Raw genomic sequence first — 14021 nt, 5'->3', positions numbered from 1 at the left:
CTCTCAGAGGGCAGCGGATCAAACAAATGTTCCCCAGGGTGGGATGGGTCTTTAAGAGTGTTGGCAGCTTTACTGTGACAGCGAGAGCTGGAAATGTCCTCCAAAGAGGGCAGTGAGTGAGCAGCCAGTGATCTTCTGGGTGGTATTGATGACCCTCTGAAGAGCTCACCTGTCCTCTGCTGAGCAGTTGGCACACCACACCAAAACGAAGTACGTCAGCACGCTCTTGATGGAGAACATCAGCAGCTTTTCCTGCAGGTTGTTTTCCTAAAGATCCTCAGGATATAGAGTCACTGCTGTGCCTTCTTGACTATTGTGGTGGTCCAGGAGAGATCTCCAGAGATGTGCATACCCAGGCATAGCCGGGGAATTGGAAACAGGGACTTTTCAACACAGTCCCTGTTGATGTACAGAGAATTGGGGTCTGCACAAAATTTCCTGGAGTCTATTATGAGTTCTTTTGTTTTTGAGACGTTCTTTGAACACCATGGTACCAGTCTTAAGACTTCATCCCTGTAGGCAGTCTGGTCTTCTCCTGAGATAAGTCCCACCACAGTTGTGCCATTCATAATGCAATTAATTTCAAGTTTTATGTTCTAAGCCTCTTTAAAAAAGTTTGTACTGCAAACGACCCATTTTTACATTCAGAGGAATATGCAACCTCTAGCAATGAAGAAAAGACCACATCACTTTGTCAGTGATGTGATGGACCTGAAGCCTCTCCCAGAGGGCAGCAGAAAACCATTCTGGGAGATTGTATTGAAGAGAATCCTTAAGAATAATGGTTAAGATTAGGTGTAGTTGTAGATTAGGAAATCATGACATTTTGCAGTGTAAAGCATTTTTGCTTTGTTACAGTAATGTTGGTTAGCCTGGAGCCCCCTGTAGTCTTTTCTTCACCGGTAGAGGTTGTTTTCACTGTGAGACCAGGCTGGGTCTGACACAGGTAGCAGGAGAGCTTGGCAGTCTGTCTGGTGAATGTGAACATTATCAGGGTGTGGCTGATGACTCTGGCAGATCTGACTACAACAGCCTAATTAAAAGGAGAGAACCAGGAGGTAACACAGACATGGGTGCACCCTGAAACACTGGCATCCATCTGCATCTGTTAATTACCAAAAGCCAAACTAAACAAATGAGTTTTCAGTTTAGACTTGAAGATTGAAACTGTGTCAGAATCCCAAACATTAAACCCCCCAGTTGGAAGAGGGGTTATATGAAAAGGATCTTCCCTTGAATAATCACAGAATCATCTTGCATAATTTCAAGATGATTTTAAAAGACGTTTGCACTGGCTAGCACTGTCCCAGAGTCTATGGGAGTCTATGGTACTCCCGGCCACAGATGTCTGAGACAACACTGTGGATAAAACCTGCAGTCTCGCTGTGATGGGGCCAACACTTGGACACTTGATTTAATGTCTTAAATGCTAACCTATAAGTAGAGTTTAGCTCTGAATGTCCCCAGCTAGGATGGCTATGCATCTGAGGGGCCCTCTAGAGGCCATTTAACTGGTGTAATGATAAGCAGCTGATTAATCAGCTGGTTTCGAGTAACAGAGGACTAGGAGTAAATTACACACTTATCAGCCTGTAGAATCAGAGCTTTTCAGCGGGCTACGCATGTCTTTCAACATATAAACATGCCATAAGGCTTTTCTTTTTACATTCCTTTGCACAGGGTGTGTGTAGACGGAAACACATTAAAATGGAGGCCATCTATTCCATCAGACGGATGACTGAAAAAAAAAAAAGCTCCAGAAACGCTTGCGGTGTGATTCTGTCTTTATATATTCCAATACATTCCCAGGTCCCCTGATGCCCCTTCCATTCTTCCCATTCCTATTCCTAATGATGAGGTAAACTGGAGTTCAGCCCTAGTGTTATTTCTGCAACCTCTTTTGGTGCCTTGTCACCATCAATCTGTGTTTATACGACTAGCGTTGTGCACTGCGCTGCAGACACTCTGAAATTACCCTACTGGGTGCAGACAGCTCAGTGCTTGGAGATGCGTGCCAGAGGGTTGAAGGTTTAAGTGTGGAAAGGCACCACAGGATATGGCACCTGAACTGGAAGGCATAAACTTCTAAGAAAGATGCTTTTTGAGCACTGCTGTTGTGCCCTCGGCTAAGGCACCACATCCTAGAATGCCCCTAGGACATGCTTACCATTTATCTCCAAAACAACAGCTTCTAAAGAGTCGGAAAAAAACGTTGTGTTTGGGCCTAATTATCATAGCGAAAAAATCAAGCTGTTTAGAAGTCCCCAAAGCACAAAATGCCTTGGAGATTTTGAAAGGAAATCTGTTCAAATTAAATGTCAAAACATAGAGAAAGGCAACTGTAGCTCCACCTTGCTGGTGTGCAGGTAGAGACTGTAGGCCATCTGTTGATGCATAAGTTGTGTTAGTCATACTCCAGCCCAGTGGTGGGGTACAGAAGGGCCGGAGTCCAGCACAGTTTGCCTGCAATTTGCCAGCAATTTCCCTGCTCTAACACACCGACTAAATTGACCTAAATCGGGTGTGCTTGAGCAGGGAAAGCACATTTATGGAGGAATTCGGCCCTCTATAAATGTATTTACGGTTTCGTGTAATCAGGACACAAAAAAGGCAGCAATCAGATGCGTTATGAATACATCATGATTGTTAGCAGGGCTAGATTGGAACCATTCTTGCAGAACTCCAATCAAGTTGTTATCTGACATGGCAACAACCAAGCCGATCAGACACTTGAGTCTCAGCAAGTACAACTTTAGCCTCATAGACTCTACTGTTGCAGGCCCACACTTCACTCTCATAACTGCATTATTGTCGTAATTAATATCAGTTTCATAGGCCCTACAATAGAACCCTGTGGGACTCCACAAGATATATTAAACTAAACCATTTCCAATAGTTTCTGCATTAGGATTAAAAACGGAATAATAAACCTAGGGTTCAGGGGATTAAACACACGTCCCAACAATTCGTTTGTCCTTTGATTCTGCACCTCCAGACGTATTAAACACAACAGACACTTTAGGAGAACACAGTGCTTTTTGTCACTTCTTCTAAGTAACCCTAGCCGACTAAGCTCACTCTAGCTGACTAGCTTTATCATCTTTTCCGCTAGCTAACCACACACTACGTCACCAGTATAGCAGCACTATCCATCAAGGCTTGGAAGTAATTGCTATAAATATTTACAATGCTGGTAAAGAGTGAAAAACAAAGCAATGCTTTTCTGCGTGGCTCCTGTGAATCGCTGCAGTGACGGAAATCAGCCAATCTAAGCATTTGTTGAGCTTGCTATGACAATCTGAGCTTGCTATTTGTACATCAATAATCTCAATTACTCACTTAGATTAAATGATACATTACTGAGCCTGCACAGCTTCCCAGCGTCGATACAACAGCTTATAGATGGAGTGATGTGGGGAGGAAACGTCAACCACCCAACCCTTTGAGAACAATTGTGCTCTCTTTAACTCCGGCTGCTGATGGCAAGCGGCATGACTGCAGTATCCAAAAACAAGACAATCATGTACACCATTTGCGACATTTTTATGACACTGATGAAATTTGGCTTCCGCCTTTAACACACATATGTATCATGCAGTGAACACACACATACACACTAGTGAAACACACACAGTGGCCAGTGAACACATGTGCCCGGAGTGGTGGGCAGCCATTTCTATAGCGCCCGGGGAGCAGAGAGGGTGAAGGGCTTTGCTAAAGGGCCCAACAGTGGCAGCTTGCTGATCTCGGGTATCGAACCCACAACCCTGTCATCAACAGCCCGGAGATCTAACAGCCCCTACACAGAGCCATTTAAAAATAGGCAAAACATGTCAACGTTCCCCTCCACAGAAATCTTTAGTTAAAAGCGAAAGATTTATACGTGAATGAAGAGAAACCCGAGCTATGGCTACGGAGCTAAGGCTCCTGTGAGTCGCTGCAGTGACGGAAATCGAGCTAAACATGAGCCCAAAAGGAAATACAGTGTGTTTCTTTCTGAGGCAGAATAACTCTCTAACCCTGGAAGGGGATCCTTAAGAAGGTCCAGCTCATAAAAGTAATCCAACACCACAGTCAGTAAACCTACAAAGTATACCTATTTGATGTGCTTCCGATGAAACTGACAGCCAATCAGTGTACGCTGTCACAGACAACCTGGCAGCAGTGTAGATTCTCACTGCACTTGGGTAAAAGGACCCTCCATCATGTGCTGTGACAGGCCTGTCTGGTCTACAGGGAGCAGCTCAACAGCGCTGGGTAGGTAAACCCTTGTTGTCAGATTGCCAGGAACAGCTGCTGCTTTTTGAATTGAGATTATTTGATTTGCCCACTGGCCGCTAGCTCTGTTCATTTGGGCCTTTAATGCTCACTAATTCCAGCCGCAGCATCCGCTGGGCGTGGAGGCCCTGGGAAGAAGCCTCCGCCCAGTGATGAGCTCGGGCTCGGTCAGCTGACACGGGTTAAGAAGGTTCACACCACTGCTGCTCACCAACATCCATCAACGGCTGAAGCAGATGCTGTTAGCATGTATGCAGTGCTCAGCCTTGAGTTACTGCACTAGAGAGAAAAAGCTGCATTGAAAGTACAGTAATTCACAGATCGAGATGCCGTCAAGGGGGAGGCAGGGATGGCCACACCTCTTGGACAGTTGACTCGCACACGCATAATATGCTGCATAGAATGCTTTGGTATATATATTAATATATATAAATATACATAATCATTTTTTACCAACACACTCCCCCTCCGACACATGCACAGCCAGCCACACCTGCCGCCGATGCAACATCACCAGGCAACCAACGAACGCACCTGGAGGGAAGCGCCACATACCCGGCTTTGACTCACCGGCTAGCAGACCCTGCACTAGTGCAATGTGGGGGAGAGTGCCATCTACCCACCCCAGAGAGAGCAAGGCCATTTGCGATCTTTCAGGGCTCTGGCTAGTATCACACTCTTCCTGGCAAATTTCTTGGTGTGGCATTCCCAATTGCCTGGAAATTTGTGGAAACTGGACTGTCACTGTTTGACATTTTTAAATGTCTGGAATCATGGAACTTACTACCCGCCCTAGGCCTCCTTCTACCTACTCTGTAAGCCTCTGTGCAGTGCTATGGACTACCAAACATACAGTATTCCATATATCTGAATCCGTCATTTGACTGAAAGATAGTTCCTGTCATTGATAGTTGCTTAATTTGTGAAGCGTGATCATGAAAGGATTCTTTCAGTTCAGATTCATCACTACTTCAGATTCTTTTGCTTCAAAACTCTCTTTTTCACCCTCAAACATGATGGATTGCATTGAAAGCCCTGCAAGGATTTGCTGCAGCTGGTGGGCCAATTTGGATTCTGTAAGCAGGCTTTCAATCAACAACACACACAGAAATGAATGGGCTACATGCACAGTTACTGTATTTTATGGCAGCGTACAAGTAGTCCTACAACTTCACTCTTTAATTACAGTAACATCAACTGTGATAATATTAATATTGGCAGAAAGAAACACTGTAATTTAAATATGTGAATCATTACTGTGTATTGTTGTGTCATTCCCGTGTTTTGGTGTGTCGTTACTGTGTATCGTTGTGTCATTAGGATGTATCATTGCTTCATTATGGTGTATCGGTGTGTCATTACCATGCATCGGTATTTCATTACTGTGTATCAGCATGTCATTGCTGTCATTACGGTTCATTGGTGTGTCATTACAGTGTGTATCATTACTGTGTATTGGTGTATTATTACTGTGTATTGGTGTGTCATTACTGTGTATCGTTATGTCATTACTGTATAATGGTGTGTCATTGCTGTGTACTGGCATGTCATTGCTGTATATTGCTGTTTCATTACTGTATATTGGCGTGGCACTGCTGTGTATCGTTGCGTCATTACCGTGTATCAGTCATTAACTTGTATTGGTGTGCATTATCGTGTATCATAACTGTATATTGGCATGTCATTACTGTTGATTGGTGAGTCATTACCGTGTACTGCTGTGTTATTACTATGTATCATTGTGTCATTGCAGTGTATCATTTTATCATTAACGTGTATTGGTGTGTCATTACTGTGTATTAGTGTGTCATTACTGTGCATAGTTGTGTCATTACTGTGTAATGGTGGGTCACTACTGTGAATTGGTGTCATTGCTGTGTATTGTTGCGTCATTACAGTGTATTGATGTGTCATTACCATGTATTGGTGTGCCATTATAGTGTATTGTTGTGTCATTACCATGTATTGGCATGTCATTACTGTGTATTGGTGTGTCATTACTGTGTATTGGCATGTCATTATCATGTATTAGTGTGTCATTACTGTGTATTGGTGTGTCATTACCATGTATTGGTGTGTCATTACCGTGTATTGGTGTGTCATTACCGTGTATTGGTGTGTCATTACTGTGTATTGGTGTGTCAATACTGTGTATTAGCATGTCATTACCATGTATTGGCATGTCATTACTGTGTATTGGTGTGTCATTACTGTGTATTGGCATGTCATTATCATGTATTAGTGTGTCATTACTGTGTATTGGTGTGTCATTACCATGTATTGGTGTGTCATTACCGTGTATTGGTGTGTCATTACTGTGTATTGGTGTGTCAATACTGTGTATTAGCATGTCATTACCATGTATTGGTGTGTCATTACTGTGTATTGGCGTGTTGTTACCACGGCTTGCTAGTAATGCTTTCACCAGTAACCAATGACACATATACAGCACAACCCATATACAAGACATTGTAACGGAGCTGAATGATGTAAATCAACGTATGTTTGCTTGTATGTTCCTCCTCAGGTCTTCTCGGCATGGTGGCTCACATGATGTACACACAAGTGTTTCAAATCACAGTCAGTCTGGGTCCCGAAGACTGGAGGCCACATACGTGGGACTACGGCTGGTCCTTCTGGTTAGTACCTTTTGCTCTTCCTACACACAATTTCATTTCATGTAACATAAGTGCTTACTTACAAGAAGTGCGGGTGGTAAGTTTACAAACAGAACATCAGAATGTTGTCCTAGAAGTGTGCTTGCTAGGTAGCTAACTTGTGGACCATTCGGCTACCTGGGAAAAGCTATAGCTCAGGAGATAGATGTTAAATCGGAGGATAGCTGTTAGCCGAGGTCAGGTGTGGAGAAGAGGCCTGGGAGACCTTTCTTTTTGAGAAATCAGAATGCAGGGTGGGGTTAATGGTGGGGTTAATGATAGCAAGCAAATTACACAGCATATAGTCTGTACAGTATTAGAAATAAAGGTTGAGTCTGTCTGAGTGATTGAATGATTTTAGTTGGGTTTTAAATATTAAATATTAAATATTCTCAGTTCCTGAGATGGTACTCTAATGAGATGGTCCCGGATTCTAATGACTGTGTTGGATTCTGTCTTTGCATATTTGCATAGGAAATGACATGACATGTCATAGTGTTCACTATAAAGCTTTTTTTCTTCTGTGAAAAAAATGTCAGTCCTGTGCTCATGTATATAGATGCAAATCTCTTTAATCTTCAAAATACATACCATGTGTGCTGGAGCCAGAAATACTCCATACTCACCTTTAAGAATGCTGTACAAGTCAGAGATTCTGTATTTGTAAGGAAATAAGGTAGAAGATCATTTACACGAATAGTCAGAGGGAAAAGCTTCAAGAACTGTTCACAAAATCCAGGAACCTGGACTCCTAACAACCATGCAAGACCTGGTAGACCACCACAACCTGTTTCATCAGAATCCCAGCCCTCAACGCTTTCAACGCGCCACTCTCATCATTGCAACAGATGTTGCTGTCCTCTATCCTTCCACTGTGAGAAGACCACTCAACACTGAGGGTCTCGAAGGCTGGACTCACTAAATACAAAAAGGGTGGTCTCTGACTTTTGTGTCACATCTTTGTAAGTTAAGTCTTGAATTAGAATCATACAGTACCGTAACCATCCAACAAACAACCGACAGAGCATTTTCCATTTTGCCTGCTTTCTCTGCCTGAAGGCTCATTTCCACTCTGCGTTATTGCCCATGTCCAACCACATTACCACAAAGGAGAAGAGCAAGGAGGAGCCATTTTGGGCAGCATGCTGATTCCAAATTCAGGCTAATGAATTGTGCGAAAGGAGGTTTGTGTGGAAAGGAGCCGTCGCAGGTGTGTGGGTGTTTGGCCCTGATTCTGAAACAAACACATTTTGCTCTAATGGACTCCTATCAACGAGGGTCCACTCCCATTAATGTGCGCCGTCTTCACTGACAGCCCACCCAGCTAGCAAGACAAAAGAGAAATGCATCACAGAGGCCCATTGAACACAAGCTGTTCTCTCTGATGGCCCTGATTCACTCTGGCACTTGGAAATTTGAGGCAGGTAAGAGGAACCTCATGAAGAAGCTCCATATCCTAGGTTTTCCATAGAACTAGGGTTAGGGTTTTTAAGGGGTGCTAATCTTGTCCTTCCTCCCTTTAACTCTGTCAGATTATTCCTTGCTCCACTAATCAGGGAGGGGAGGCCGGCCTCCTACCACAAGCAGAAGCCACCTGAACTCCAGCCTAAAGTTCTCTGCCCTCTTCTTCAGTCTTCTCCCCAATCGTCAATCATATCATGGTCTAAACTAGTAAAATAACCATTATAAAGACATACAGTGACATGAAAAAAGACTGGGCACCTCTGGTCAAGTTTCTGTTCCTGAACTGATCAACAGTTGAAACTAACTGATCTCCAAACATCATAAAATTAAACACGTCCTTCAACATTTTAAGCAAGATTAGTGTTTTTATGTTGAATCTTAGAGTAAAAACCTGAAAGAAAAAGAAACCTGAGCTCTCAGACCCTTTCAGACCTATTAGCTTAACAGATTGGCTTGTAGGGGTGATGGCTTGTTCACAGTCTTAGCCAAGAAAGGCCAGGTGATGCAGATTTGCTGTGGACTGATAAAATAGAACTTTGTGACTTTAATTAGCAAAGTCATTGCAGCCACAATTGCAATCCTTGGGGAAAAGGATTTCATTAAAAGAACACCCCTCCAACCGTTAAGCCTTGGGGTTGGTTTGTATTGCAGCCAGTGACATGAGAAACATTCCACTGCTAAAGGGAAGAATGGATTTTTTTAAATATTAGCAAAGATGGAGTGAGATGGAGATAGCTTCTACAGCAGGATAATGACCCTAAACTAGAGATGGAAGAACTGATCAGATATGTGTTGTATCAAAATATGCGATTGCAGATCGGCTGATACTTCTCTAATTAGCCCATCCTGAGAGCCAACCATCTCCATCCTAAACACACCTCAAAATCCACAACCGACTAGCTGTAAGGCCTAAGCTAAAGGTTTTGCCATGGCCCTCCAAGACCAAATTGACAATTACCCAACCCATACATATCCTCCCCATTACATGCAATGCTCCTGACACTGGAAGACTGACAAATGCCTCCTTATTCAGGGTCTTATTCTGCTGGACCACTAGGGGCCCAGAGCACCCTAAGACATTTGAATAAGCACGTTAAAAGGCCATGGTTTATCGACAATCACTAAAAAAAAGGCCAGGTGATGCAAATTTTCCTGCCGATTGATGAGGGTGCAGAATATCCTGACGAGAACACCTGTCCAACCGTTAAGCAAGGTGGTGGATTGACCCTGTCTTGTATTGCAGCCAGTGGCACAGGGAACATTTCACTGGTGGAGGGAAGTTGTGGAGTTGTGATGTCCTCACACTAGAAAATCATTATTTAAATATGTACTCACATTTTACCTGAACTTTAAACACCTGTAAACCAGGCCAAAGACAGATGGATGCCAGCTGATCACAAGCCTACAAACCACAACAACCGTATCTTAGCCTCCAGTTAATTACTTTTTATTATTTCCTACATGAATCACATGATTGTGGCCATATTGCAAGAACAACATTTTGTTTTCTGAGAAAACTACCACCTGATATGCTCCTGTAAGCTGCATGAGCTCACACTAAGCAAGTAAACAGCAATGAGACAATCACCACAGTTCATTTTGTAGTCAGTGGTGCACAGAAGGGAAGAAAATGAAGATTCATCTACCCAGGGTCTTACGCAACCACCTCAGTTCAAAGGCCTGCAGCACAGCTCTTAGCATGTAGCAACTGGGGCCTGTTTGGGAACAAATTTGCAGGTTAGTGCAGGGATGGCGCCAGGCTGACTACAATTTACCATTCAGCACTGCCTCTGTCACACAATGTAAAATCATGTCGCAATAAACCTTTTCTAGGAACCATGTCAGTGTGTGTTTTGACTCTGCGGGGTTCCCTGGGACCTATTCAGATATCTCAGATAACAATCCAGGCTCACATCTCTGACTAACATGAAATCCTATCTTAGCAAGATAGCTGTAAAAAAATACTGCCTACCCTCCTAGCTGACATTGGGGCATGGACGGCATTAGGTGACGGAAGGTGTTCATTAGAGAGGTTAACTGGTCAATTGCTCTGTACCCCTTGCTGGGGTCATCACTCCCCTCTGGCATCAATGGCCTGTGGGGCACAACTGTTATGCCGCTGGAGTCCATTCTTGGTACACCTTCGCTACGGCAGCTCTACAACATCCCACAAAGTTAGTCGCTTCTGAGATGCTAACACCCCCCCACCCCCACAAGATTTCACAGATGCCACCTGACAGGGATTTGCTGCAGATGTAAATAAGCGAGCACACCAGTCAGTTATAGCAGAGTGCGAAACGATCCTAATGGGCAAAGGATGTCCAAAAAGGCATGATTATAGGGACCCAGGGGAAGTGTCTCAAAACCTGTGAAACCACTAATGTTCTAGAATGTTCTAGAGCTGCAATCCTTAAGGTGTACCGAGAATGGACTTCTCACATATAGACAAATTCCCAACAGCATTACAGCGCCGTTGATGCCAAAGGGGAACGATGACTATGGCAATTGGTACAAAACAAATGAGGTGCCACTGTTGACCAGTTAACCTCTATAATAAACACCTTCCATCACCTAATACAGTCCATGCCAAGGCCTCTCGCTAGGGTCATCCGAGCCAAGGGTGGTTATTCCCACTATTACTGTGTATATGCTGGATATTGATGCAGTGTTTGTATTGTACAGTTCCTGCCTAATGGCTTGTGTTATTTTGGTGCTTGGACAAGAGTTCTTGAAACATGCACTGGGTTCTGACAGGCATGAAACGTGGTATTTACATTGGCTGAATTACCACAGATGCTCTACTGGCATCCATTAGAGCGAGTTAAAATTGCTTCATTTGTTCTTCGCCATCTGGCCAATTTCTTTCTGGGGTTTTTTCTTCACTTCATCCTCATACATTTTTCCCTCTTTGGAACGGGCAGGAACCTGTAAATCAGAGGGTAATTGAAGCTCAGTCTTGTTCAAATCCATCCACTCGCCGGGTTAATTTTCTCAGCTCACGCTCTCCATTCCGGTGCTTTCAGGGCTTTTGGACTGGAGTATGGGGTTAATTTGTCATCCATAAACCCGACTCAAACTTACTTTCAGAAATCAGACATTTTTTTTCACCCAGTGACTCAGAGGAGAAAATTCCTATGTACAGATGAAGGCATTGGTTTTCTGATGTGAATGCTGTGGATAAAAAGCATAACATTAAACCACCTGCCTAATATTGTCCGCCAACCCCCCGTGCCCCCATTACAGCTCTGACCTGTCCTGACAGGGACTCCACAAGACCTTAGAATGCCTCCTGTGGTACCTGGCACCAAGATGTTAGCTCCAGATCCTTTTTAAGGCCTGTACATTTTGAGGTGGGGCCTCATGATCCTGCCGATGGTTCATCGGTTGTCCTTCCTTGGTAGGCGATGACTACTGCTTACCAGGGACCTGCCTCTAGTCTTGGAGATGCTCTGACCCAGTCATCTAGTCATCACAAGTTCTTTTAGATCCCTACACTTGTCAACTTTTTCCTGCGTTCAATCAAATCAACTTTAAGAACTGACTGTTTATTTTAAGTTAGGGGTTTCTGATAAACTGCTCAGCCAGTTTCAGACTTTAGCAGTCTCATGGTTATGTGTGTTTTTTCCCCCTCTCTCCCAGCATGGCTTGGGGCTCTTTCACCTGCTGCATGGCGGCATCCGTCACCACCCTCAACTCCTACACCAAGACGGTGATCGAGTTCCGGCATAAGCGGAAGCTCTTCGAGCAGGGCCTTCGCGAGGAGCAAACCTTTCTGGACCAGGAGGCCTTCCACTACTTCCGTGACCGCTCAGTGCAGTCCATCTCCAGCGCAGTGGACGTGTACCCGGGCCATGGAAGCAGCCACGGGAGTGCACACGGCAGCGTGTACGGAGGCAGCCGTGGAAAACTGCGGGCCCCCTCGGCCTCTGTGGACCTGGGGGACAACACGGAGTCTCTGGGGGAGGAACAGTGCTGAGATTTAGCACAAGAAAATGCAGAACAGGCTTTGCTGTGGTCTGGGAATTCTGCAAGAAAGCAGCTCGGATACGTAATGGACCAGAATTCGGGGGGACTGACAAGGGACAGGCTACAAAAAACTGTTTCTATTTGAATTGCGAATAATTTGAAAGGAACGGACCTACGACGGGATAACGAGAATTCTACTGAAATGTGGCAGGGAAGGAGATGAAAAGAAAGAACGGCCACAAGATGTAATGAAGTCCACTGAAGGGTACGTTTTTCAGGGCTCCGAGTGGCTCAGCTGTCCAATGCGCTGCCACTATGGCCCGGGGTTCGCGAGTGCAAATCCCGAGCGATGCCGCTTTGCCATCAGCGACCGGAGTTAGAGGGAGCACAATTGACCATGCTCTCTCTGGGTTGGTAGATGGGGCTCTTTGCCCTTGTCGCTCTTGAAGTGATGTTGTTAACTGGTATGGTGGAGCTGGGGACTGGGCACTTTCCTCTGAGTGTGTTGGCTGCCTGTTGATGCCACATCGGCAGCAATTTGAAAAGAGGCGGTGGCTGCCTTCCCATGTATTGGAGAAGATGTGTGTTAAGTCCTTACCCTCCAAATGTCGGGAGCATTGCTAGCGCTAGAGGTTGGTAAGAATGGGTGGGTTAATTGGCAGAAAATACTTGAGAAATTGCAAGGTACATTTCTATTTATGTAAAATTGAATGGACATGGGATGAGAACTCTAGAAACACTCGTAAAAACTGTGTAATGACAATTATTCCCAAACTGTGATATGCAAGCTGTGGAAAGATTGTTCATTGTGAATGTAGTCTTGCGGACAGGGATTTTTTTTGTTCCCAGTATAACTGTAAGGTGTGCTGGGTTTGAGAGAGGTACAACAACACTGCCACATAAAAAGACCATGGGATAGGCTTGTTTCATACAGATGCCTGCATACATCCAGTCACATGTTAGTTGGGTAATAATCACTTCCGCTCCAATGTTTTATTTTTCTAGCCTGATGTTGCTGTTAACGGTTTAGCCCAGAACTCAACAAGATAATTAACATTAGCTAGTTACCCTATCCTAACAACTTTTCTGCTGTTGATGGGTTACCTAGGGTGTCCGGACATCCTCTTCTAACTAGACGAGTGTGGCTGGGAATTATATATTACGTAAAATGTCTGGAAATTCATTTTGACTGCTAGTTTGTGAGTCGATTGACTGCAGCCTAAAAAAAATGCCTAAACATGTTAATTGTTGCTGTCAAACAAAAACATTGGATCTACCTTTATTGGAAGCATTTCTATTGGTCCTTTTGTGACAGATTCAGATGATGTCATCAATTTGTATATGCATCCATACTATATATATATATATATATATATATATATATATATAGTATGGATGCATATACAAGTTGATGGCTGGGATTTGAACCAGCAACCCTCTGACCATCACGTGTTTGCTTTAGCCCACTGGACCACCCAAGGAACAATTCACCCTTCCTTACATGTTTCAGAGCTTTCGAAATGAGCTATTCTAAACAAGCTATTTACACTAGTCTAGACACCACAACGACCTTTTTTTTTCCTGTTTTATTTCACGTGAGCTACCCAAACCTTGCGAGCTTCTGCTCAACCATGGTCTTGGTCTGCAGGGTTGCAG

The 14021-nt window shown here is 44.1% G+C and overlaps 1 protein-coding gene and 1 non-coding gene across 2 annotated transcripts in view; one reads left to right on the top strand and one right to left on the bottom strand.

Annotated features, from left to right (window-relative positions):
* Positions 1-13637, top strand: part of gsg1l (gsg1-like) — a 36303-nt gene extending 22666 nt beyond the window's left edge. The window contains exons 4-5 of the mRNA XM_072693605.1: positions 6806-6917; positions 12039-13637. Of these exons, the coding sequence (XP_072549706.1) occupies positions 6806-6917; positions 12039-12375 (449 nt within the window). The 3' untranslated portion in view covers positions 12376-13637. The remainder of the gene's footprint in view (positions 1-6805; positions 6918-12038) is intronic.
* LOC140574616 (U5 spliceosomal RNA) lies at positions 3795-3906 on the bottom strand. The gene has a single exon (XR_011980761.1). It is a non-coding gene; the product is annotated as a U5 spliceosomal RNA (small nuclear RNA).
* Positions 13638-14021: the final 384 nt, after the last annotated feature.

The sequence above is a fragment of the Salminus brasiliensis genome, chromosome 12 (genome assembly GCF_030463535.1).
Source record: "Salminus brasiliensis chromosome 12, fSalBra1.hap2, whole genome shotgun sequence".
Taxonomy (NCBI): Eukaryota; Metazoa; Chordata; class Actinopteri; order Characiformes; family Bryconidae; genus Salminus; species Salminus brasiliensis.
Note: the sequence above shows the minus strand (reverse complement) of the source record. Positions and strands in the feature narration are given on the sequence as shown.